The sequence below is a fragment of the Mobula birostris genome, chromosome 13 (assembly GCF_030028105.1).
Source record: "Mobula birostris isolate sMobBir1 chromosome 13, sMobBir1.hap1, whole genome shotgun sequence".
NCBI classification, from domain to species: domain Eukaryota; kingdom Metazoa; phylum Chordata; class Chondrichthyes; order Myliobatiformes; family Myliobatidae; genus Mobula; species Mobula birostris.
Genome location: NC_092382.1, coordinates 111,061,982 through 111,089,876, shown reverse-complemented (window position 1 = coordinate 111,089,876; position 27,895 = coordinate 111,061,982). Strand labels below are relative to the sequence as shown.

Below are 27,895 nucleotides of genomic sequence, written 5' to 3'. Positions count from 1 at the left end.
TAAATCCAATCAAATGCTGGAAAATTCTATCTAAAATGAATAAAAAAGAACAAGCCCATGTACCATATTTACAGGAAGCTCACTTCAGTGATAAAGGGCATGGGAAACGAAACAGAATGGGCTTCACTAATTTGTTTTTCTCCTCATATAATTCAGGTTATCTCAAGCAAGCTAAATTTCGAAAAAGTATCCGAAATGGGCTGATATATTCTGGTAAGGGGGAATATAGATGGAAATTCAGATACCCCGTTGAATACAAAAGCGCACCCAGGAAGTGATAATAAGTTTCTTTCATAAAATTACTAATATATTGGAACGGAAGCAGAGGGTCTCCTGATATGTGGAGGAGACTGAAATCTACAATTACAACCAAAGTTAGACTCTTCCGATAGAAAACCCTATGAAACAAAATCGTTACATAAGAGAGTTAATACATTTTTTGTGAAAGTTGGTTTAATAGATATATGGAGGGACCTTTTCCCCGACAAAAGGGATTACATTCATTATTCTGTCCCACTTTTTGTATATACAAGAACAGACTACTTAATGTGTCAGTGCGTGGCCAAGTGGTTGAGGCGGCGGTCTAGTGAGCTGAAGGTCGCTGGTTCGAGCCTCAGCTGTGGCAGCGTGTTGTGTCTTTGAGCAAGGCACTTAACCACACGGTGCTCTGCGGTGACACCGGTGCCAAGCTGTATCGGCCCTAATGCCCTTCCCTTGAACAACATCGGTGGCGTGGAGAGGGGAGGCTTACAGCATGGACAACTGCCGGTTGTCTTTGTTAGGAGAAAATTAGAATTCGAACTTTTGACCCGCAATTTGACTGTAAGAAAAGGTGGGGCCCGTTACTATCATTTTAGTTGAGTTAATTAAGATGGTACCCTTCTGTTTCTTGTGTAATCTGATTCTGTAGGAGGATTGATTTTTTTTTTTTCCCATTTATGGAAGCTTGTACGGCGTACAGCTCCGAGATTGTGTAACCAATGTTTTTGTTTTAGTGTTTTTTTTTCGGTTAGTGTTTTTATTATTATTATTATTATTATTGGTTTAGTTAGTAGGGGTTCTTTCTACCATCTTCCTTTTTTTCCAAAAAAGGCATTTTTAACATTTTGTTTTTCCCTCTTATTATTGGTATACTGTTTAGCTTGGTTAATCTGTTATTTGATAGTTTAACTGTTATTGTATATATTGATATGTTGATTTGACTATTGTAATGTGTTTTTGTTAATTTTCAATAATAATTAATAAAAAAGACTTATAAATAAATAAATACATACATACATACATACATACATAGAAAGTAAGAGCATATATTTTGAGTGTGTACCTCAAGAAGGGGAAAAGAGATAAATACTTAATGAATATACTGCTGGTGGCTGGGACAAAAGACCATTACCAGGAAATGGTTATCACAGGAAGCCCAACTTTAAAAGTATGGATGGAAATTGCAATGGGCATTTACAAAATGGAGAAGATAACGGCATCTGTTAATCATAAGTTGGAACATTTTGATTCATACTGGGGGAAATGGTTTAGCCAAATAACACCGCATAAGACTGATTTTATTCTCACAAGTCAATGAATACGTTTTAATAAAAAAAAGATCACTCCGTACTTGCAGTTAGTTTTCTTCTTTCGCTTGTTCTTTCCATCCTTTCCTTTCTATAAATATTATTTGTCGATTTGTGACAATATGATTACATGATATACAAACACTACCCAGAAAAGTTGGGATATTTTCCAAAATGCGATAAAAAAAAACAAAAATCTGTGATATGTTAATTCACGTGAACCTTTATTTAACTGAAAAAAAATACAAAGAAAAAATTTTCAATAGTTTTACTGACCAACTTACTTGTAATTTGTAAACATACACAAATTTAGAATTTAATGGCTGCAACACACTCAACAAAAGTTGGGACAGAGGCATGTTTACCATTGTGTTACATCACTTTCCTTTTAATAACACTTTTTAATCGTTTTGGAACTGATGATACTAATTGTAGTAGATCTGCAATTGGAAATTTTGTCCATTCTTGCTTGATATAAGACTTCAGCGGCTCAACAGTCCGTGGTCTCCGTTGTCTGATTCTCCTCTTCATGATGCGCCATACATTTTCAATAGGAGATAGATCTGGACTGACAGCAGGCCGGTCAAGCACACGCACTCTTGTCTACAAAGCCACGCTGTTATAGCCCGTGCCGAATGTGCTCTGGCATTGTCCTGCTGAAATAAGCATGGACGTCCCGGATGATACGTCGCCTTGATGGCAACATATGTCTCTAAAATCCTAATATACGCCTCAGACTCGATGGTACCTTCACATACATGCAACTCACCCATGCCGTGGGCACTTATGCACCCCATACCATCACAGATGCTGGGTTTTTCACCTTTCGCTGATAATAATCTGGATGGTCGTTTTCATCTTTGGCATGGAGAACTGGACGCCCGTTTTTTTTTCCTGAAAACTAGCTGAAATGTGGACTCATCTGACCACAGCACACGGTTCCACAGTTTTTCGGCCCACCTGAGATGAGCTCGGCCCAGAGAACTCGCCGGCGTTTCTGCATAGAGTTGATGTATGGCTTCCTCCTTACGTAATACAGTTTCAAGTTGCATTTCTGGATGCAGCGACGGACTGTGTTGAGCGACAATGGTTTTCCGAAGTACTCCCGAGCCCAGGTGGCTATAATTGTCACAGTAGCATGACGGTTTCTTAGGCAGTGCCGCCGGAGGTCTCGAAGATCACGCGGATTCAACAGTGGTTTCCGACCTTGCCCTTTACGCACTGAGATGTCTCTGAATTCTCTGAATCTGTTCACAATATTATGTACTGTAGATGTTGAAAGACCTAAATTCTCTGCAATCTTGCGTTGAGAAATGGTCCTTTTGAACTGACTAACAAGTCTCTCAGGAATTTTGGCACAAAGGGGTGAGCCACGACCCATCCTTGCTTGCAAAGACTGAGCCTTTGATGGATGCTACTTTTATACCCAGTCATGATACCTGACCTGCTGCCAATTAGCCTGCTTAATGCGGAGTCCTCCAATCCGGTGTTACTTGAATAGTCTGTGCACTTTTCAATCTCTTTTTGACTCTGTCCCAACTTCTGTTGAGTGTGTTGAAGACATCAAATTCTAAATGTGTGTATATTTACAAAATACAATTAAGTTGGTCAGTAAAACTATTAACAATCTTTCCTTTGTACTTTTTATCAGTTAAATAAAGGTTCACGTGAATTAACATATCAAAGATGTTTGTTTTTATTGCATTTTGGAATTATCCAAACTTTTCTGGAAATAGAGTTTGTATATGTACAGTATTTGAAATACATCTTATGGAAACGTTTGATGATGAAGTTCTATAAAAAATACAAAAAATGTTGAAGGTGAAAAAAGAATGGGTTCTACAACAGGAGGATGATCCAAAACACACCTCAAAATCCACAACGGACTACTTCAAGAGGCGCACGATGAAGGATTTACCATGGCTTTCACAGTCCACCGAACTAAACATCATCCAAAATCTGTGGATAGACCTCAAAAGAGCAATGCATGCAAGACGGCCCAAGAATTTCACAGAACTAGAAACCTTTTGCAATGTAGAATGGGCGAAAATCCCCCAAACAAGAATTGAAAGACTTTTAGCTGCCTGCAGAAAGCGTTTACACGCTACCACACTCGCCAAAGAGCGTGTTACAAAGTACTGACCATACAGGGTGCCCAAACGTTTGCTTCGGGCCCTCTTCCTTTCTGTTATTTTGAAACATTAAAATATGGAATTAAAAAAAGTAATCTTGTTTAAAATATGAAAGAAATGTGGCATCTTTAACATGATGCCTTTTGGAAATCAGGTCATCTTTTACTCGCTTATCTATTCACAGTAACAGGAATTTTGAGCAGGGGTGCCCAAACTTTTGCATGCCACTGTATATGCATCAGGACCTCCGGCTGCGCACTCACCCACTTAAGAATCATTGAGAAGGAATGGTGTGCTGAGAGAAGAGGAAGGAAGGGGAGGAGAGTGGAGGCGACAGAACGGGTGTTCAGCTTGCAGCCGTTGGAGCAGAACGTGTGAGTCGCCATTTTCTTCCACCCTGTTTCTGACTGGAAGCTGTCTAAACACCAAAATCCCTTAACCTATGACTTTCAGTCAGACACAGAGTAAATATCCCTCCACACAGAGCCTTCACACACACCCGGGGTACGACACTGAATTAAGCTCCCTCCACGCCGTCACTTCACACACTCCCGGGGTCAGGCACTGAATGAATCTCCCTCCACACCGTCCCATCACACACACCCGGGGTCAGACACAGTGTGAAACTCCCTCCGCAGTGTATCATCAGACGGTCCCAGTGGTCGGATACAGAGTGCAGCTCACTCCTCACCGTCCCAAAACCCACTCCCTTGTTTAGACAAACAGTGAAGCTCACAACATATTATCCCATCACTTTCCCGCGGTCAGACATTTGAAGTACACCCGCACCATCGCAGCAAACTCTACTGGAGTCAGAAAATGTGCACAGTCCCCACCCTCTGCCGCTCTCCTCACTCACCAATGCCCAGCACTTCGGCGTTCCAGTAGTCTCGAACTGTGTGTGTCTCTCGGAGATGGTGTCTGTGTGTGTGTGACCGGATGGTGTGCTGCGTGAAGGGGAAAGGGAAGGAAGGGGAGGAGAGAGGAGGCCAGGGAAGGGGTTGTGAGATTGCACATACTGATGCAAATGGAGTGGAACCACGTGACCGGCCTGTGCATGCAGAGCTTGGAGAGGCTCAGAGCCTGGCGATAGATATTCGGTGGAAGGGGTAGGTGCAGCAACACACATCATTTCTCCCTCAGACTTCCCACAATTGCCGCTGAGCACAGAGAGGCAGGCGCGAGGGGCGGTGGCCGAGATTTGAAGGGTTTTACTGGATGGAGCTTGTCACGGTGAAGGGCTGGGCGGTAAGGAAGTTAGGGAATGTGTGCAGGTGAGGCAATGGGTCACGGAGAATGGTAGGGTGAAAGGAAGGGAGGCGTGACGGAGACGAAAGAGGTGTAGTGGAGGGAGTATGTGACGGGGACGAGGAGTAGTGCAGGAGAGGGAGAGTTTGACGGATTCGGGGAGGGATTTTAGCGAGGGAGGGTACAATGCATACAGGGAGGGGTGTTTCCGTGTTACTGTGAAAGGCCTGACTCTGCGTCGCTATCTTTTGGTGGTGAGGTTCTGCTACGGAACAACGTCTCGTTGTATCGGTGTCACGATGCGGGGCGTGTTCCTGTCACGACAGGGGTTGTGTCAGTGATCTCAGAGCTTGGATACATAGATGGAATTGTGATTTAGAGGGTATTATCGAGACTTGGCTGGCACCAGGGCAGGAATGGATTCTCAATATTCCAGGATTTCAGTGCTCGAAAAAGAATGGGGGTGGGAAAAGATGGAGAGGGGTAGCTTTACTGGTTGTGGATAATATTACAGCTACAGAAAGGGTTGGTGATGTAGCAGAATCAGCATTTGAGTCAGTATGGGACGAATTCAGGAACAGGAAGGGAGCAGTTACTCCATTTGGTTAATTCTATAGCACCTCTGCTCGCAGCAGAGATACCGAGGAGCAGATTGGGAGGCATATTTTGGAAAGGTGCAAAAATAATAAGGTTGTTACCTTGGGAGACTTTAAATTCCCGAATATTGTTTGGCACCTGGTAAGTTCCAATGGTTCAGACGGGACAGAGTCTGTTAAGTGTGTCCAGGACGGATTCCTGTAACAGTATGTCGACCGGCCGACGAGGGTGAATGACATATTAGATCCAGAAGTAAGTGACGAACCGGATTTGCTCACAGATCTCTCAGTGGGTGTGCATCTGGCGGACAGCGACTATCGGTCCGAGGCCTTTAAAGTTATCGTGGAAAGGGATAGAATCAGAGAGGACAAAAATCTTTTTAATTGGGGAAGGGCAAAATATGAGGCTATAAGGCTAGAGATGTGGATGTGAATTGGGAAATGTACTATGGACATTTGGTCGATGATTAGGGATACCTTTCAGGATGTTAGCGACAAATTTGTCCCGGTGAGGAAGATAAAGAATGGTAGGGTGAAGGAACCATGGGTGACAAGTGAGATGGAGAATCTATTCAGGTGGAAGAAGGCAGCATACATGAGGTTTAGGAAGCAAAGAGCAGATGGGTCTATTGAGGAATATAGGGATAGCAAGAACGGAGCTTCAGAAGGGGCTGAGGAGAGCAAGAAGGGGGCATGAAAAGGCCTTGGCGAGTAAGGTAAAGGAAAACTCCAAGCCATTCTTCCATTATGTGAAGAATAGGATGACAGGAGTGCAGACAGGACCGATTAGAGATAAAAGTGGGAAGATATGCCTGGAGGCTGTGGAAGTGAGCGAGGTCCTCAATGAATACTTCTCTTCGGTATTCACCAACGAGAGGGAAGTTGATGATGGTGAGGACAATATGACTGAGGTTTATGTTCTGGAACATGCTGATATTAAGGGAGAGGAGGTGTTGGAGTTGTTAAAATACATTAGGACAACTAAGTCCCCGGGGCCTGACGGAATATTCCCCAGTCTGCTCCAGGAGGTGAGAGAGGAGATTGCTGAGCCTAGGATCTTCATGTCCTCGTTGTCCACGGGAATGATACCGGAGGATTGGAGGGAGGCGAATATGGTCCCCTTGTTCAAAAAAGGTAGTAGGGAGAGTACGGGTAATTATAGACCAGTGAGCCTTACGTCTGTGGTGGGAAAGCTGTTGGAAAATATTCTTAGAAATAGGATCAATAGGCATTTAGAGAATCATGGTCTGATCAGAGACAGTCAGCATGGCTTTCTGAAGGGCAGATCGTGTCTAACAAGCCTGATAGAGTTCTTTGAGGAGGTGACCAGGCATGTAGATGAGCGTAGTGCTGTGGATGTGATATATATGGATTTTAGGAAAGCATTTGACAGGTTTCCACACAGTAGGCTTATTCAGAAAGTCAGAAGGCATGGGCTCCAGGGCTGTTTGGCCAGATGAATTCAGATTTGGCTCAGCTGCAGAAAGCAGAGAGTCATGGTGGAGGAAGCGCATTTGGATTGGAAGATTATGACTAGTGTTGTCCCACAAGGATAGTTTTTGGGACCTCTACTTTTCGTGATTTTTATTAATGACCTGGATGTCTCGGTCGAAGGTGGGTTGGCAAGCTTACAGACTACACAAAGTTTGGTGGTGCTGTGGATAGTGCAGAGGATTGTCTAACATTGCAAACGACATTAATACAATGCAGAATTTGGCTGAGAAGTGACAGATGGAGTTCAACCCGGAGAAGTGTGAGGTGGTACACTTTGGAAGGACAAACTCCAAGGCAGAGTACAAAGTAAATGACAGGATACTTGGTAGTGTGGAGGAGCAGAGGGATCTCGGGGTACATGTCCACAGATCCCTGAAAGTTGCCTCACAGGCGGAAAGGGTAGTTAAGAAAGCTTATGGCGTGTTAGCTTTCATAAGTGGAGGGATAGAGTTTAAGAGTTGCGATGTAATGATGCAGCTCTATAAAGCTCAGGTTAGGCCACACTTGGAGTACTGTGTCCAGTTCTGGTCGCCTCACTATCGGAAGGATGTGGAAGCATCGGAAAAGGAACAGAGGAGATTTACCAGGATGCTGCCTGGTTTAGACAATATGCATTATGATCAGAGATTAAGCGAGCGAGGGCTTTACTCTTTGGAGAGAAGGAGGATGACAGGAGATATGATCGATGTATACAAGCTGTTAAGAGGAATAGATAGAGTGGATAGCCAGCGCCTCTTCCCCAGGGCACCACTGCTCAATACAGGAGGACATGGCTTTAAGGTGAGGGCTGGGAAGTTCAAGAGGTATATTAGAGGAAGGTTTTTTACTCAGAGAGTGGTTGGTGCGTGGAATGCACTGCCTGAGTCAGTGGTGGAGGCAGATACACTAGTGAAAATTAAGAGACTATTAGACCGGTATATGGAGGAATTCAAGATGAGGCGGGGTATATGGGAAGCAAGGTTCAAGGGTCGGCACGACATTGTGGTCCGAAGGGCCTGTACTGTGCTGCACTATTCCATGTTCTATGTTCTATGAAAACGAAACACTGTGAGGGGTCTTTCAGCATCACCCTGAAGTCGGTGACCGTGCCACAGTGAGGTCCGTGTGTCTCATTCACAGCCTTTGCCGTCTGTGAAGTGGTACTTCCCTCTGCTTGACAATGCATCGTCAATTTCCCTGATTTCCCCAACCGCCTGCTTTTCCCGTCAGGTGAGCGCAAATCTCTGTCTGATCTTTTATGCAGAGCAGAAAACCTTAATCACAGTACAGAACAGAACCTTAGGCCCAAAGATTGTGATATACCAATTTAACTGAATTCCTTCTGTTGACACAACGTCCGTCTCCCTCCAATCCCTGCATACCAACGTGACCGTTAAAGAGCCGATTAAACGCCTCTATGAATCTCCCTCCACCACCAGGGCTGGGAGTACTTTCCAATCACCAACCCATCTCTCCGAAAAAAAAAAAAAAAAACTTATCAAACTCATCTCCATTGAGCATACCCTCTCTCGCCTTAACCCGGGCCCTCTGGCATTAGACATTTCCACCCTAGAGTTAAGAGATACACGCCTTCTGGTCTATTTGCATCCGATTGTGATGTAAACCTCAGTAAGAAACTAAACCCAAGGTAATACCTATGTTTTTCTGTAATAACCTCGTATCCAATGGTATTACCATCACTAGATGCAACGCGGTCCCCTGCACAAACACTCAAACCTCTCCTCGCTAACGTATGGAATCGATAAATCATCGAATGACCAGTCAGGCAGTGCCCAGTCCAACAATGGCCGCTCCGCTTGCTACTACTTTGTTTTTTTGAACATGCTAATGATTCCGGCTCCGTGATTGGTTGCTGATCAAACGCCGAAACTTTAGTGAAGTATTGCATTTTAATGCACAGTCGCCAAACGTGTGAAATACCATTTTCTCTCTCCCGACCTCTGATTGGAGTCTTTTCAAAACCCGAAATCATCTGACCACTGACTGCGAGTCAGAGACAGAGCAAGGCATGCTCCATGTAATCCGATCTCGCACTACTGGAAATAGACACTGAGTGACGCTCCCTCCACAACAATCCAAAACATAATTTAAGGTTTCGATAAGAGAGAAGCTTCCTGCACATCGATCACTCCAGTGTGAGATCAGGAGTGAAACACACACAACAGCAACAAAAATAAACACCTAGGGTCACGCAATCAGTGATGCTCCGTACACATCATCGAATAATGCACTCCATAAGGGCAATACACAGTGAAACTCCCTCGTCACCGTCCCATCACAAACTCGCGGGGTCGGACGCAGACTGAACTCCCTCCGCACAGTCGCATCACACGTTCCTGGGGTCAGACACAGAGTGAAGCTCGCTCCCCACCTTCCCATCACACACACCCGGGGTCAGTCACATAGTGAACGTCCCTCCTCACCGTCCTATTACACACTCCCGGGGTCAGGCACAGAGTGAAACTCCCTCCACACCGTCCCATCACACACTCCCGGGGTCAGACACAGAGTGAATCTCCCTCCACACCGTCCCATCACACACACCCGGGGTCACACACAGAGTGAATCTCCCTCCACACCGTCCCATCACACACACCCGGGGTCACACACAGAGTGAATCTCCCTCCTCACCGTCCTATCACACACACTCGGGGTCAGACACAGAGTGAATCTCCCTCCACACCGTCCTATTACACACACTCGGGGTCAGACACAGAGTGGGTTTTCCTCCACACCATCCCATCACACACTCCCGGGGTCAGGCACAGAGTGAATCTCCCTCCACACCGTCCCATCACACACACCTGGGGTCACACACAGAGTGAATCACCCTCCACGCCGTCCCATCACACACACACCCTGGGTCGGACACAGAGTAACGCTCCCCCACACTGTCCCATCACACACTCCCGGTAACAGACACAGAAGCAAGTTCCCTCCACACAGTCGCATCATACCTACACGGAGTCAGACACTAATTGAAGCTCCTTCCACACCGTCCCGTCACACACTCGCTGAGGGAAACCCTGGGCGAAACAACCTCCAGACCTCCTCAAAACACACACGCTTAGTCAGTCAACCAAGGATGCTCACTATAGGTTATCCCATCACTCATTCCCGGAGTTTGTTATCTGAATTATCCCAGCCCCGCAGTACTGAACGACACTCCACCTGAGTGTGAAGCTCCTTCCGTCCCCCACTCCCCATTCTCACCAATACCGAGCACTTCGGTGCCCAGGAGTCTCAGGTCGTGCGCTTCTCCCGGAGATGGTGTGTGTGCAACCGGATGGTGTGCTGAGGGAAGAGGAAGGAAGAAGAGGAAAGTCGTGGCCAGGGAACGGGTGGGGCGGTTGCAGCCATTGGGAGCAACTGCTGTGGCCTCACACAATCGGCCTGAGAACTCACGGCTGTGGAGAGGCTTTGAAGCGAAAGATGGATAACTTGTGGAAAGGGGCAGTTGTAAACACTACCTCATTCTCTGCACAATTCCCTCAGAACACCGGAAGAGAGATTTGACGGGTGCGGGGAAGCGACGGAGAAGTTGGGGGTGGGGGTGGAGGTGCGTCGGGGATCGAGACGCTGACGGAGCCGGGAGGGGCTTCGGGGGTTCAGGAGATGACGGATACGGTGAGGTGTGCATGGGAGCGAACGGGTCCCGGAAATAGAGAGGGGCGGTGGAGGTGAAGATGACGGAGATGAGAAGTGCGTAGAAGAGGGAGTGCGTCACGGACACGGGGTAGCTTGTAAGGGAACGGGGTGACGGAGACGGGAGTGGTGAAGTGGAGAGAGAAGGCGGATTGCAGGAGAGTGACGGGTTGGCGGAAACGGGGACGTGTTTTAGAGTGGGGGTAAGTTATGGAGACAAGGAGGAGCGTGTCCGTATTAAAGAGCAAGGCGTGTCGTTATGTCGGTATCGTTGAGGTGCGAGTCCGTGTTACTGTGCAGGCCGTACCGGTATGTTGTTATTGTTGAGCTGTGAGGTTTTGTTACAGTGCAGCTCCTGTCCGTGTACAGACGCCACGATGAACGGCGCGTTCTTGTCACGGCGGACGATGTGTCGGGGTCACGGTGAGATGCCTGTCGGTGTCACGGTACTTGGTTGATCAGTGTCCGTTCGAGAGTTACGTCGTGTAATGGTGAGGTTTGTGTCAGTGTCATGGTGACAATGCGTCGTTGTCACGGTGAGGGTTGTGTCGGTGTCACGGTGAGGGGTGTGTCGTTGTCACGGTGAGGGGTGTGTTGTTGTCACGGTGAGAGTTGTGTCGGTGTCACGGTGAGTGGTGTGTCGTTGTCATGGTGAGGGTTGTGTCGGTGTCACGGTGAGAGTTGTGTCGGTGTCACGGTGAGTGGTGTGTCGGTGTCACGGTGAGTGGTGTGTCGGTGTCACGGTGAGTGCTGTGTGGATCGCACACTGCCTATGCAGTCTGCAGTGTCGTTCCCTGTGTTTCACAAAACGTCGTTACACTCCTTCATCTACTCAATCCCTACTCTTCCCACCTGATGAGTTGAAATCTGTGTTTTTGAGCCTACTGCAGAGTAGTGAACGTAAATCACCAAACCGAACAGACCCTTCGGTCCACAATGTTGTGATATACCAATTGAGCTAAATCGCTTTTGACTGCGCAGCAATCATCTCCCTGTATTCCCTGCACATTAAAATCCCTGGCAAAGAGCCACTTGCATCTCTCTCTCCATGAGTCTGTTAAATGAATCGAAAGTGACTAACAGAGCCCCTTCTCAACTTTGAATTCTTCCCGCTGCATCACGACGAATAAACCCAAAACCGGGAATGTTGAGCTGACGGTCATGCTCACCCTGTGCCGACGTCTCACTGATATCTACAATATCATAATTCCAGCCTTGATCCCTGCTCTGAGCTCATCTGTCTTTCGTACAATACTTCCTGCATTGAAATGTAGGCATCTCAGAACACAAGTCCCAGCAGGCTCAAACTTTTGCTTCCTGACTTTGTCTCTGGTCTTCCCAACATCTGTCCCAACAACCGCTCCACTATCTGTTTGGCATTCTGTTTTTCATCCCCCTCCATCTCTAGTTCAAACCCCACCCCTCCTCCTTTTTTAATGCCAAAACCACTCGCTGGGATGTCAGTTCCAGTCCAGTTCAGGTGGAAACTCTGAGATTTGCTCGGTGACGGAGTAAATGAAAGGTCGGCGCAATGTGGGTCGGTGTGGCGCGGCCTCCAGGCCTCCTCCCAATATGTCCTCCCTATCACCCCTCAGTTTACCGAATGATCCAATTCCAGCTCCAACTCCCGAACGCCCAGTGTTAAACGCTACAGCCGGATGACATACTTACAGGTGAAGTTGTCAGACACTCTGGAGGACTTCCTCCCGTCCCAAGTCCTGCAAGAGGAGCACTCAACTCTCCTGCCAGGCATGTCTACTGCTCTAACTATCAGAAGCCCTCAATCCTACCTCGAACACTTAACCACCTCTTAATGGGTGCTGTCTTCCTATTTCTGGCCACACCAGCACGTGTCACACTTTGCCTGCTCACCCTCCCACTTAAGATGGCTGAGGACCCGATCCGAGTGGTAGCGTCCCTGACACCCGGGAGGCAAAGTACCATCCTGGAATCTCTCGCTCACAGAACCTCTTTTCTGTTCCCCGAATAAATAATGGTCTATCACCACAGCTCGCCTCAGCTGGCCCTTCCCTCCCCTTCTGAAACCACAGAGCCGAAATCATTGCCAGAGACCTGACCTGGGAGATTGTCCTCCTCTTGGTCATTAAACCCCTCCGCCACCCCACCCAGACGTACGCAAAGTGTTGTACCTGTTATTGAGGGGGTTGGCCACAGGGGGCACTCTGCACTGAGCTGGGCTGTTTAACCCCTTTGATCTCCCTGACTGTCACCAAGTTTGCTGTAAACTGCACATTGGGTCTAACTTCCTCCCGATATGTCTTCCCTATCACCCCTCAGCCTCCCGAATGATCCAATTCCAGCTCCAACTACTTAATGCCCAGAGTTAGGAGCTGCAGCCGGATGACCTTCTCACAGGTGAGGTTGTCAGAGACTCTGGAGGACACCCTCCCGTCCCACGTCCTCGAAGAGGAGCATTCAACTCTCCTTCCAGGCATGTCTACTGCTCTAACTGTGCAATTGTAAAGAAGAAAACAACACATAAACTGAAAACAAATCCACCAGCAGTAACCCCTGTCTTATCTTAATTTTCCCTTGCTGATGGACCAGCCTTGCTGATTGGATGTTGTTCAAACAGACCCGAGATGCTGCTTTCAAATTAACACTTTTTTCCCGCTCCCGATCTCTGATTGGAAGCTGTGCCAAAGCCTTAATTATATGGATCTATGACTCCGTCAGTCAGCCACACAGTGAGGCAACATCCAAACCATCCCATCGCACGCTCCTGGAGTGAGACACTGAGTGACACTTCCTAAGCAACGATAATCATGCAAAGTCGGGGAAAGAAAAGGTGTGAAGTTCCCTCCGCGCTCTCATCCCACACAGTAAGTTTCGCAGAAGGTGTTAGGCACGCATTTCGGGAGTAAGACACTGACTGAAACTCCCTTCACACTGTCCCATCACATGCTATCGCGGTCAGATAGAGATTGAAGCTCCCAATACATCTTCCCATCACACAATACCGCGATCAGACACAGAGTGAAGCTCCCTCCAAACCGTCCCATTACAAATTTCCACAGTCAAACACAGAGTGAATTTCCCTCCCCAAAGTCCCATCACACACACCCAGGGTCAGACACTGAGTGAACCTCCCTGCACACCGTCCCATCACACACTTTCGGGGTCAGGCACAGAGTGAATCTTCCTTCAACACCGTCTCAGCACACACTCCTGCGATCAGACACAGAGTGAACCTCCCTGCCCACCGTCCCATGAAACACTCTTGGGGACGGGCATGGAGTGAATTCCCTCTTGTCCGTCCAATCACACAATCCCGGTTCAGATATTATCTGTATTCTCCACACCCCGTCCCCCTCCACCACGAGGCCCAAGCGCATGACAGGCTACCCTCGTCAAAATCAGAGCAAAACCCTCTCCCTCCCCGGCTCTCCGCTCTCACCAATCCTCAGCACGATTTTTGCCTCAATATTTTGTGTGCGTGGACTGGATGTGATGACTCAGCACACACATGCTGTCAGCCCTAATCACCAACTCCAAATCCTGGGATATCACATCTTTCAACACATTTCTAGCTATTTATTATTTTTAGTAAAGCACCTTAATTTTACATATTTGCGCCATACTGATGCTGTAAAAGAACGCATTTCAGGCCGTATAAATCAAGGATAATAAATCGGATCGTGATTCCGGTAGAAAACATGCGACAAGGGGGATCGTACATCGCCTCGCTGGCCTACATCAGTCAGGACACTGAGCACGGGAGTCGGGAGGTCACGTTGCAGTTGTACGAGACGTCGGTGCGGCCACACTTTGAAGTACGGTGTTCAGTTTTGGTCGCCCTGCTGTGTGAAAGAGGCCACTGAGCTGGAAAGAGTGCAGAGGGAGATTTACGAGGATGTTGCCGGGACTCCGGGGACTGAGGTATAAAGAGAGGGAAGGAAGTTTGGGACTGAACCGCCTGTGATGGAATGAAGGGATAAGTAAATAGGGGGGGGAAACAGAGGACAACTATTAACTTATAATCGATCAACTTGTAAGCGTCTTAGCTTACTGCTTTGGACAAGTTTGGACAAGTCAGAAAGAAGCTTCACTCTGCAACGGGTGACGTACCAGTCATTATTGTCTAAAGCTCGGCAAGGGCTCAAATAAGGAACTATCCTCTCTTCAGAAGCAGCTCACGGTGCAGCTAAATATGGGAAGTATACTGTAAGGGCTGGAATGTTCTGGAGAAAAGGGGAAGGTTCCGAATGAGGAACTGATGAGCTAGCTTTGGCTTAGAATAATTATAACTAACTGACCAATGATTATTTTACATCTAGTTGTATCTTAGCATGTGATTGAAATGATTCTAATATTGTCTAATCTTGCAATCGTAAGATTTTCTTCTACCTGATTAGTGTTATAAATTGTGGGGAATTGTGTAATTCGGGGGCAGTGTCTGGACTGGTTCTTTTGGGAGATCAGTCTGTAACTTGCCCTATGGCACGTTATGAGTAGAGAATGAAGGTTTGAAAAGAATTAGGTGGGTCAGTGTATTTGTGGTACAATTGCTATTGCATCGCTCCGATCAAGAACGACACCTGGAGCGTATCTGTAACCTCACAGATTTGCGTAAAGACAGGGAATTCAGGGAGACGGAGGGGTGAGGGAAAACGGAGAGCGGAGTAAGAGAGTGGGGTAGAGAGTGGGGAGAAAGGGGGAGAGAGGGGAAAGGGCTAGACAGAGGGAACGGAGAAAGACAGCGAGATTAAAAAGGGCGAGGAAACAGTGGGAGAGGTGTGGAGAAAGAGGTAGAGGGAGAGGAAAGGAGCGGGACCGGGGCGGTGGAATGACGAGAAAGAATGGGATAGCTGGGGAGAGCTGTGCAGGTGTGTAGTGGGGAGTATTGGGGTGAACAGGAGGAGAGGTATGGAGTAGGAGGAGGGTCAGAGAGGGTGAGGATGGAATTTGAGAGGATGGGGGAGTGAGAGTGGACGAAGGGAGAATGGGGAGAAAGAGGGATGGTCTCTTGTTTCAAATCGGCCCCACTGTCTGTTGACAGAGACCCTGGATCTTTCCAGGAACATTCGGGAACAAAGATACCGACTTCTCGCAGATGAAACCGTGATATCGATTGCAAATGTCGTTCTCTACGTGCGAGCCGCAGTCACTGCAGGCGTACATTCGATCATACACCACGTCCGGGAGACCAGAGGCCACTTTCCTGTCAAAGAGCGTTAACTAATTTCAACAGAGACAAAACAGCTCTAGCAGTCAATCCGCAAAAATAATCCCATTAAACAGCACTCTCTCCACAGCCTGTGTCATCAGTAAAATAATCCCTGGGCACTGATCCTGCCAGTCCGCAAGATATCTGGTATGCAGGGATATGCGTGACATTAGCGTGGTAAACAAAATTTTGTGAATTGAAATTCCTTTGTTAAATGACTAAAATGGAAAACAATCTACGGAGCCTCTCTTGGACATTTACAACAGGAATGTGTGAAGGCAGAGTGCGGAGATAACTGCACTCTCTGTCTGACCACCAAATTCTGTGATAGGACGGTCTGGAGAGGGCTTCATTCTGTGTCTGACGGCGGGACTGTGTGTTGAGACGGGGTGGAGGAAGCTTCACTCTGTGTCTGACTCCGGTAGTGTTTGATGGGAAGGTGCGGAGGCAGCTTCACTCGATGTCTGACCCCGGGAGTGTGTGCTGGGACGTTGTGGGCGGAGATTCACTCTGTGTCTGACCCTGGGATTGTGTGATGGGACGCTGTGGAGGGAGGTTGACACAGTTTCTCACCCCGGGACTGTGTGGCCAATCCGTGTTGTGGAAAATTCGCTCTGTGTCTGACTCCGGGAGTGTGTGATGGGACGGTGTGGAGGGAGCTTCACTCTGTGTCTGACCACGGGAGTGTGTGGTGGGTCGGTGTTGTTCCGAACTCGCAGGTTTCGTTTACTGTGGACTGTCGCTTTAAGAGCGCCAGAGGGAGGCGGGGCAATGACGTCAGTCACTGGCTGCCGTGGTTTGTGAAGATTGAACACAGTGAGAGAGAGAGGGAGAGAGAAAGAGGGAGAGAGAGAGAGAGAGAGAGAGAGAGAGAGAGAGAGAGAGAGAGAGAGAGAGAGAGAGAGAGAGAGGGGGGGGGGAAACACTGGAAGCCGATTCCTCAGCTTGTCGCAGATAAGACTTTGAACTTTCCTCTGCCCACAAGAGGGGGTTAAACATCGGAACACGGTGCACAACGAATGTGTGACCGTCACTTTGTCGGATCCATAGGAGTGGATTTTAGTTTGCCTGGGTATGCTGTGTGGTAACCTCTGGAAGACGATATTCCCTTGACAGGTCACTTTCGGTGATAATTCGTATGTGCATTTGGAACGTCATGTCAGACAAGACCTACGGCGACTGTCATCTCGTTTTACCAGCGTGAACCCTGTGGAATATTTTGTACTCTCTCCCATAATTTATTTCGTAGATTACTGAACATTCCTACTTTAACACCTCAAGACATTAAGACTTCCCACGCCCCCCGCCCCTTCCAAGCTGAATAGTTATATTTACACACACACCTACACATAACATCGTTAACTTTTGTTCATCTTGTTAAAGTTACTATATTATAGGTAGCTACTAATAAAGATAGTGATTTTAATATCAAAACTGGACTCGCACATTTCTAGGGATGTACGGTGTCAGCATTTTGTCTTGTCGCATGGTCGCCTGGTGTGGAGGCTGCAACGCAGAGGGTCGCCATGGACCATAGAAGGTTCTAGACTCAGTCAGCTCCATCACGGACGCAACCCTCTCCTCCATCGTGGACATGTTGAAGAAGGAATGCCTCGGGAAGACCGCATCCATCAGCGAGGACCATCTCCCGCCGGGAAATGCCCTGTGCTGATCGGTACCACCGGGGAGGGGTACAGGAGCCGGGAAACTCAACAATTTACAAGCAGTTGCTTCCCCTCCGACATCAGATTGCGAACGCTCCCTGAACACTTAAACACTCCCTCCGTATTCACCTTTTTGCAGTATTTATTAATTTTCCCAATTGTCGTGAATTTTATATCTTTGTACCGCGCTCAAGCCACGTTGTGGTTGTACAAAAGGTCGGTGAGGCCGCGCTGGGAGTTTGGTGTTCAGTTCTGGTCGCGCTGCTGTAGGAAAGATGTCACTGAGCTGGAAAGAGTGCAGAGGGAGATTTACGAGGATGGTGCCGGGACTCGAGGGTCTGAGTTATGGAGAGAGAGCAAGAAGGATGGGACTTCGTTCCTTGAAGCGTAGGTATGAAGCCAGGAGAGGCACAGACAGTGTGAATGTGCACAGGCTTTTTCCCCCGGGTTGGTGAACTGAGGGCCAGTGCGCACAGAATTGAGGCGAGAGTGGGTGGAGGGAACCGAGAGAGGAGAGGCGGAGAATGGGGTCCGAGAAGGAGAGGAAGAGGGAGAAAGGGAATGAGTTAGAGAGAAGAAGGGGAAGAAGAGAAAAGGAGTAGAAAAGGGGTGTAACTGGGCGGGAGCGGGCGAGAGCGGCACAGGGAGGGGAGAAGTGTGGAGTAGATGGGGAGAGTGTGAGTAGTGGGGGAGAATGGCGATGCGAGTAGAGGAGGAGAATAGGATAGGAGGGAGGGTAGAGAGGGAGGGAATGGATGGAATTATAGGGGAGTGAGAATGGGGTAGATTGAATGCGGAGACGTGGAGTATCGTCACATGGTTGAAGTCGGCCAGTCAGGTTCTGGACAGAGACGTTGGATCTCTTCAGGAATATCAGGGTATAAAAGTGCAGACTTCTCGCAGATGAATCTGTGTTTCCTTTCGAAAATGATACTCTGTTGGTACGAGTGGGACTTACTGCAGTTGGGCGATCCATGGGACATCTCGTAGAGAAGATAAGAGGTCACATTCCTATCAAAGAGTGTTAGACAGTTTCAACAGAGACAAAACAGATCTAGCAGACAACCGGAGACCGTCGCCAAACTAATCCCACTAATTTGCGCTATCCCCACTGCCCCATGTCAGTCTCTAAACTCCATAACACCGCGCTCTCCCCACAGCCCCGACTACATCGCCGTGCGAATCCCACTGCATCACTCTCTCCGACAGTACCGAGTCAGTTTCCAAACTAATCCCACTCTACCACTCTCTCCCGGCAACCTTGCATCAGTCAACAGACTAATCCCACTGTCGCACTCTCCCTAAAACCCTGCATGAGTCTCCAACCTTCTCCCACTGACCCACTCTCTCCCCACAGATCTGTGTCAGTACTCAAACTAATATCAGTGCCCGACTCTCTCCCCACGGACCTGTGTCAGTCTCGAAACTTATCCCACTGACCCACTCTCTCCCCACGGCCTCGTGTCAGTCTGAAAACTAACCCCACTCTCCGACCCTTTCCCTACGGCCTCGTGTTACTGCCACACCAACGACCCGTAACAGTCCAAACCTCACCCGTCTGCGCATTTTCCAATCCAGTAGGTTCCGTGCTCATTGTCGATAGAATTGGAAACAAAATCCTGTGAAATAAAATCCCTTCGATTACTGTGCATGTAACGCCCTGGTAAATGTTATTGCTGATGAAACGGTTTCTCTGCAGCAGCAGTGTGTGAAGGTTTTTATTTTTGTTAAGTGCGATCGTGAACAATAGCCAGATCAGAAATGCTGCTCAAGTCAACTAGTTCCCAGAGAGAACTCGGAAAGGCCAAACAGGTGGTTCACTGCTGCTCAGCGATACAACATAAAAATATCATATATACTCTTAAGAAGCATTAAAAAGTAGTAGAAATACTGGAGTCATGATGATTATGATCGCCTCCGCTGGACAGAGAGAATTATGTTGTTCTCCTGTTAAGGATCCGGCCTGGACACTGGGTTGAAGGGCCTCTGCTGGTAGCTCTGGATCAATTAACTTCTGTTATCTTTCACCTGGCCATGTGGGTTCTGGCCCAGCCCCTTTCCTTTTTTTGGAATTTCTCCAATTACCTGCTCGTCTCCTCATTTGCGCCCACCTGTTTCTAATTTTCACTCATTACCCCGACCATTTCAACCCCGCCTTGACTAGAATGCTCTGCCAGTTCGTCCCAGTTCTGACCTGTGTCGTTCCCCATGTCATTGCGATTTCTGCCAACTGATTTTGCCTGATTCAGTGTTTTGGGTTTTGCCCGTTCCTGCACCTGATTTTTCCCTGTGCGCTCTGGATTTGTCTGCTGTCGCCTGACTGCCTTTTCTGGTTAAGACCTCTGCCTGCGTTTCGGATTCGTGCCTGCCTTCTGTTTTTGAAAGACTTTTGCCTTTTTGCTCCCTAATAAATCCTGGTGAAAAAGTATTCCTTGTTCTGCACTTGAGTCCCACCGAAACCCGACACCTCCATAATACAAAGAAATTGAAGGATAAGTTTTTAGGGCGACAAAACGTAACGGGAGCACTTGGAACTTACAACTAATCCCTATCGGGAGAAAATAGGGCTTTTTTTCCCGCACTTTTCTCCAGCAGTTCAAGGATTAAGTCCAGCCGGAACATAACTCAGAAGCTCTCTTGAAAGTCAGGTATTAACTCTACCTGCGAAAAACCAAGCATTGCCATCCGGGTCCCCTTCATGATCGCTTATGAAGAAGCATGTGCCTACCCTCCCAGAGAGGATAGGAGTTTGTGCACCCGGCTCTTGAAGGCTTGGGACCCATCGTCGCAGTTGTTTCCAACCACAGCATCTGGAAGGCTGTTCCACATTCTGATCGCACAGTGAAGGAAGCTTCTATCCAGTGTCTCGCATCAGGCATAGAAAGTGCATGAACATGCACAGATAAACTAGATCGTGCGGTGCGCCGTCTCTCAGAAGCTGAAGGGAGCATGACGCGAGGTTCTGCAGGGCTGTGGCTGGTCTGCATTTTGTATAACAGAGTAGCTGCAGCAGGCTGTCGTCTGTGCTGGAAGCTGCTGACAGATAGATTCTCTCGAGCTGTTCTGACTAGTGATAACGGACCCTTGGGACTGTGAGGCCTCCCACGATGGGGATGGTTTAATTTCTTGTGTGTCCGGGAGCCTGGGTTCGATGGCTTTTGTTCGAGAAAAGATGCCGAGAGACGATGCCAGAACGGGGAAGGCGGAAACTGCAGGCTTGAGCGGACTTGGAATGGCGTCGAGAGGTGACGACGCCCGTGGGAAATCGATGGAGAACGAACGGACGGGAAAAGAGTGAGCTACAGCGAGCGCTTTAGACTGTTTCGTTAAAATGGGCGCTTTTTCTCTTTGTTTTCGATGCTAACCCTACAGTTAAATTAAGAACCCTGAAGCTCTATCGTTTAATTGCATACGGTGCACTGCTCGTTATTTCGTGGGATTGATTTGTAACCGGGCAACACATCACGGTACATCCACACAAACGAGCTTTCTCAGTTTGGCCGGGCCGGAGGCAGTGTTCCCCCCGACCCCCAGACAAACGCATGCTGGTCGAACCTGAGGGTAACAATTACCCTCTCTCCATGCCTGACGGCAGGAAAAAGTGTAGAGAAAAGTGTAGAGATGAGACAGAGATGGAATGACCCAGCGTCTGATCCTTGGACTGCGTGATGGGACTTTGTGGAGGGAGCTTCACTCTGTGTCTGACCCCGGTACTGTGTGATGGGGCGGTGTGGAGGGACTTAATTCTGTCAGACTCAAAAAGCTCTATATTTGTACCGTGCAGAGCATTCTGACAGGCTGTATCACTGTCTGGTATGGAGGGGCTACTGCACAGGACCAAGAGAAGCTGCAGAAGTCCGTAATTCTAGTCAGCTCCATCTTGGGAATTAACCTGCAAAGTACCCAGGACATCTTCAGGGAGCACTGTCTCAGAAAGGCAGCGTCCATTATTAAGGACCTCTACCACCCTGTGCATGGCTTTTCTCACTGTTACCATCAGGTAGGAGGTACAGAGGCCTGAAGGCACACACTCAATAATTCAGGAGCAACTTCTTCCCCTCCACGATCCGATTCCTGAATGGACTGTGAGGATTTGGACATTACTTCACTTTTTACAACATTGTTTCTACACAATTTAAATAATTAATATACGTGATTGATTTGTTGTTGTTTTTTTCATTATGTTTTATATTTTTATTATTCTCTCTCTCTCTCTCTGCTGGATTATGTGTTGCATTGAACTGCTGCTGCTAAGTTAACAAGTTTCACGTCACATGCCGGTGACAATAAACCTGATTCTGATTCTGATTCTGGAGGGAGTCCCACTCCTTGTCTATCCCCGGGATGTGTGAGTGACGGTGTGCAATGATTGAATCTTTGTTAAACCCCGGGAGTGTATGATTGTTCTCCATATCGCTTCTCACGGTGTGACACATACCTTTTCCTTGTTTGAATTGATTTCGAGGAGACTTGCATCGACGTTTGAACAATGATTCTTCGCTGCATCATAAGATTTCTCCAAGGTGGATATGAAATAACACCGATCTGCGTTTTCGGTCCAGTTCTCAGGACACCTTTCCTCTGCAAATCAGGAACGAAGAACAGTGAATCTCCCTCCATTGCTCCCATCGCACCGACTGGAATGAGAAAAAGTCAGCCTCCCTCCACAACGTCCCATCCCGGATTCAGACAGCAGGTGTCGCTGTTTTCACTCCGTCCCGTCACATACCCTGGCATAGAGTGAAGCTTCCTCCACTCCGCCCCATCACACACTCTCGGGGTTTGACACAGAGTGAAGCTCCCTCCACACCGTCCCATCACGCACCCTCAGGGTCAAACAAAGTGAGAAGCCCCCTACACTCCGTCCCATCACAAACTTCCGGGGTCAGACATAGAGTGAATCTACCTCCACATTGTCACATCACACACTCCCGGGGTCAGGCACACAGCTCCACACCTTCCATTCACACCTACTAGGATCAGCAACATAGTAAAGCTCCCTTCACACCGACCCATCACTCACCATCGTCGTCAGACAAACATGAAGATCCTTCCAAACTGTCCCATCACACAATGCCGGGATCAGACACAGAATGAATCTTCCTCCACTCTCCCCATCACATACTCTGGGGGTTGGACACAGAGTGATTCTCCCTCCACACCGTCCCATCACACACTCTCAGGGTCAAACGCAGAGTAAAGCTCCTTCCACACCGTCACCTCACACAATCCCGGGGTCAGACACAAAGTGAAACTCCCTCCACTCCATCCCATCTAACAATATGGTGGACAGACACAAAATTATGCTCCGTCCACAACATCCAGACACACAACACGTTCTCAGACAGAGTGGAACACTTCCACACCTTCCCATCACAGACTCCAAGGATCAGCTTTAGGGTGATGCTCACTCCGTGGCATTCCATCTCACTCACACTGTGTCAGTCACAGAGTGAAGCTCCTTCCACAGCATCATTTCACAGCCCACAGAGGTGAGACGCAGATTGACACTCCCTCCGTACAGTCCCATCACACTCCCAGGTGTTGAGTACAGTGTGAGCATCGCATTGCACTGTTCCATCAGACACTCCCGGCATAATACAGAGTGATTTCCCTCCGCACTCTCCCAAGACAAATTACTGGGGTCAGAAACAGAGTGATGCTCCCAACATAGCATCCCACCGTAAACTCACTGTATCATTCACAGAGTAAAGTTCACTCCACACTGTCCCGTCTTGCATACCCAAGTTTAGACACAGAGTGAAGCTCCATCCATACAGTCCCATCACACACTCCCGGCGTCAGAGGTGGAGTGAAGCTTCCTCCACACCGTCCATTACAGACTCCCAAGATCACACACAGAATGAGGCTGCCAGTGAACTGCCCCAGTACACGTCCCCGGGGTCTGATACAAACTCCCCCCACAGCCTCCTATCACGCATTCCCGTGGTCGGACTGAAATTGAAGCTCATGCGCAATGTCCCATTACACTCTCCTGGTGTCAGACTCAAATTAAATCTCCCTACACGACACCCAATTACACACTCTCGGAACCCGTCACAGGGTGTCGGTCCCTCAACTGCGTCCCATCACAAACTTCAGGAGTCAGTTACGTGCTCCTTCCCGCCATGCTGTCACAGATTTCCTGAGGGATAGACACAAATCGAATTTGAATCCGCAGCGTCCGGTCACACACTCCCGGAGTGAGAGCAGACTTTAGCTCCCTCCGCAACTTCCAATCATGCAACTCGTTGCCAGACACCGAAGGAGTCTCCTTCAGCACTGTCCCATCACAGAATCCAGTGGAGAAACACAGAGTAGAACTCCCTTACACTGTTACATCATACCCAGCCAGGGTCAGACACAGACTGAAGCTCCCTCCACACTGTCCCATCACTCACCACCGTGGTCAGACATAGATTAAGATCCATCCACACCTTCCTATCACACACTTCCGGGATCAGACATGGAGAGAAACTCCCTCCACACCGTCCCATCACACACTCCCGGTGTCAGACACAGAATGAAGCTCCCTCCACATCGTCCCATCACACAATCCCGGGGTCAGACACAGAGTGAAGCTTCATTCACACCATCGCATCACGCACTCCCGGGAGTGAATCTCCATCCACACCGCCCTGTCACACAGTCAAGTGTCGACACGGAGTGAATCTCCCTCCACACTGTCCCATCATGAATCCAGAGAACAAACTCAGAGTGAAACTCTCTTACACTGTTACATTATACCACACCGCCCCCCCCCCCGCCTCACTCGGGGTCAGACACAGAATGAATCTCCCCCCATACCGTCACATCACACACTCCTGGAGTCAGACACAGAGTGAAGCTCCTTCCACACCGTCCCATCACACACTCCCGGGGTCAGACACAGAGTGAATCTCCCTCCACACCGTCCCATCACACACTCCCGGGGTCAGACACAGAGTGAATCTCCCTCTCCACCGTCCCATCACACACTCCTGGGGTCAGACACAGAGTGAAGCCCCCTCTGCACCGTCCCGTCGCACACTCCCGGATTCAGAGTAAAACTCTCTCTCCACGGTGTCACAACATCATTCATTGGTCAGACATGGGGTGAAGCTCTCTGGATCCTGTCATATCATACAACCCGCATATCAGAAACAGTGTGAAGCTGGATCCATACCGTCACATCAGTGATTCCCGGAGTCAGACATAGCGTGAAGCAGTAATGTTACATCTCACAATCCCGTGGGGAGACACAGAGTGACACCACCTCCACAACGTCCAATCACACTCTCCTGGGTTCAGTAATAAAGAGAAACTTCCTCCACGCAACACCATCACACACTCACCGGTCAAACACAGAGTGAATCCCCTTCCATAACATCTCTTCACGCACTCCCGATGTCAAGCACAGAGTGACGCTTCCTCTCTCTATGCCTGGTCTGTGATGAAGAGCGGGTTAATAAGGGGGATGACGCCTCACCTCTTCTACTGATCAAGAATTCACAGATTTGAGCTATGCTGTTCTTGACGGATCTGAGCTTCGTTTTTATCTCAGTGAACTGGTGCCGGAGATCATTGTGCATTCGTACAAGAACGGACAGATTGGTTTTGAGCGTAGTAAGATTCTTGAGACAGGTTTTCTCGGAGTGATTCAGGTGGGATATCTCAGAGACCTTGGTTTGAAGGGTTGAGTTTAACTCATGGCAGTTTTGGTCGAGGGTGGTCTGAGACTGACGAATCTGTGATACTGAGAGAGATGGTGAAGGATGTTTAGCGTTTACAGTGACACGTGAGTCAGCATCATGCTACCGAGCGGGTCACAGAGAGTGTTATGCCAGTGTCACGGTGAATGGTGTCACAGTGAGAGGCGTCGGCGTGTCGTGTCACGCTGAGGGGTTTATCAATGTCCCAGTGAAGGTTTTGTTGTTATATTGGGTGTCTGCGGCAGTATCGTGAGGTGCATATTCGAGTTGCAGTGAGGGACGTGTCGGTGTCACTGTGATAGGTGTTTCTGAGCCCCGGCGAGAGTTGTGCCGGGTCACAATGAAGTGAATCCCGATGGCACGGCGAGGGAAATGTCAGAGTGAGGGACCTTGTGACGTCACGGTGAGTGGAGTAACTGTGTCATGGTGTGGGGTGTGCTAGTCTCACAGAGAGGGGTGTGTCTGTGTCACGGTGAGAGGCATGTCATTGCCACGGTGCGTGTTACCGTGTCAGAATGAGGTGTGGGAACTGTGTCCTGTTCTGGTCACCTCACTATAGGAAGGATGTGGAAGCATTGGAAAGGGTACAGAGGAATTTACCAGGATGCTGCCTGGTTTAGAAAGTATGCATTATGATCAGAGATTAAGGGAGCTAGGGCTTTACTCTTTGGAGAGAAGGAGGATGAGAGGAGACATGATAGAGGTATACAAGATAATAAGAGGAATTGATAGAGTGGATAGCCAGCGCCTCTTCCCCAGGGCACCACTGCTCAGTACAAGAGGACATGGCTTTAAGGTAAGGGGTGGGAAGTTCAAGGGGGATATTAGAGGAAGGTTTTTCACTCAGAGAGTGGTTGGTGCGTGGAATGCACTGCCTGAGTCAGTGGTGGAAGCAGATACACTAGTGAAGTTTAAGAGACTACTAGACAGGTATCTGGAGGAAATTTAAAGTGGGGGCTTATATGAGAGGCAGGGTTTGAGGTTCGGCACAACATTGTGGGCCGAAGAGCCTGTACTGCGCTGTACTAGTTTGTGTTCTATGTTCTATGTTCTGTGTAATTGCCTCAGTGAGCGGTGCATCGGTGTTATGTTGAGCGGTGATACTGTCTCAGTAAGGGGTGTTACAGTGACGTGTGGGTCTTTGTAATGAGGCGGTGCTGAGAGGATCACGTTGAGGAATGTGAAGGTGTCACGGTGTACATTACCTCAGTGTCAGAGTGAAGAACGTTTCGGTGTCATTGTGAGGTGCGTTTCGGTGTCGCCTTGAGGAGTTTATCAGTGATACGGTCAGGGGCATGTCGATGTTCGAGTGAGTGTTACGTTACGGTCAGTGTGACTGCCACGTGTTGTCACGGCGATGTTCCGCATCCGTGCTGCGGTCAGCAGTGTATCTGTGTCTCATGGATGGTCCTGACAGTGCTACGGTGACAACATTGTTCATGTTATAGTGAATGGCGTGTCGGTGTCAGGATGTGTTTTGATTGTGTTCAGGTGAAGACCGTGTCTTTATCACGGTTAGGGATGTGTCCGTGATATGGTGGTCGGTTTTAATCCGTGTTACAGTAAGGGGCGTGTCGGTGTCGCTGTGGTGTTTTACAATAACAATTTATTCCACTCTCTTTATTTATGGTCTGACTCCACCCGGAGACCGTTCAACTCACCATGGATCGAGGGTCCGATCACTATCAAGATGAGGGCGGACGTGACTAGGCAGAGTAGGCAGATCAGGCGGAACGGTCTATTTCCGATCTTCAGTTTCGACTCCTGTTCATGCGCACCTGTGGAGAGACCATACGGCCATAGGACCATATAATATGGGAGCAGACGTAGGCCATTCGGGCCTTCGAGTCCTCTCGGTTGTTGAATCATGGACTGATCTCATTCTACTAGTCATCCCCACTCGCCTGCCTTCTCCCCATACCCTTTGAAACGCTACCTAATCAAGAACGTATCTATCTCTACCTTAAATGCACCCAATGACTTGATTTCCACAGCTGCTTGTGGTAAAGAAAATCCACAGATTTACCACCCTCTGACGAAAGAATTTCACCGCATCGAAGTTCTAAAAGGACGCCCTTCAATCCTGAAGTCGTGCCCTCTTGTCCTAGACCCCGCTACCATGGGAAATAACATTTCCATATCCAATCTGTTCAGGCCTTTCAACATTGGAAAAGTTTCAATGAGGTCCCCCCTCATTCTACTCAGCTCCAGGGAAGGCAGCCCAAGAGCTGCCAGATGTTCCTCATCGAGCAAGCCTTACACTTCAGGAATCATTCTCGTGAATCATCTCTGAACCATGTCTTATATCAATGTATATCAGGAGCCCAAAACTGCACACAATACTCTAATTATGGTCTCGGGGGTGCTTTTTGATACCTGAACATCACATTGCAGTTCTTATATTCTAGACCTTTAGAAATGAATGTCAACATTTCTTTCGCTTTTTTCACCACCCAGTGAACCTGGAGATTACCCTTTAGGGTACCTTGCACCAGTACTTCCAAGTCCCTTTGCATTTCGGCATTTTGAATTCTCTTATCATTCAAATAGTAATCTGCGTGCTTATTTCATCCACAATAGTGCATGATCATACAGTTTCCGGCATCGCATTTCATTTGGCACGTCTTTGTCCATTCCCCTAAACTGTCTAAGTCTCTCTGTTTCCTCAA

The 27,895-nt window shown here is 48.3% G+C and overlaps 2 protein-coding genes across 2 annotated transcripts in view; both read right to left on the bottom strand.

Moving 5' to 3' along the window:
- The window catches only part of LOC140208160 (uncharacterized), a 36,054-nt gene extending 18,551 nt beyond the window's left edge, over positions 1-17,503 (bottom strand). The window contains exons 1-2 of the mRNA XM_072276640.1: positions 17,318-17,503; positions 15,745-15,882 (exon numbers count right to left, since the gene is read on the bottom strand). Of these exons, the coding sequence (XP_072132741.1) occupies positions 15,745-15,882; positions 17,318-17,503 (324 nt within the window). The remainder of the gene's footprint in view (positions 1-15,744; positions 15,883-17,317) is intronic.
- A 4,452-nt stretch (positions 17,504-21,955) lies between these two features.
- The window catches only part of LOC140208158 (uncharacterized), a gene marked incomplete at its 5' end in the record, with an annotated part of 46,854 nt that continues 40,914 nt past the window's right edge, over positions 21,956-27,895 (bottom strand). Inside the window, 3 exons of the mRNA XM_072276639.1 lie at positions 21,956-22,116; positions 25,004-25,270; positions 26,888-27,004. Coding sequence (XP_072132740.1) covers positions 21,956-22,116; positions 25,004-25,270; positions 26,888-27,004 — 545 coding nt within the window. The remainder of the gene's footprint in view (positions 22,117-25,003; positions 25,271-26,887; positions 27,005-27,895) is intronic.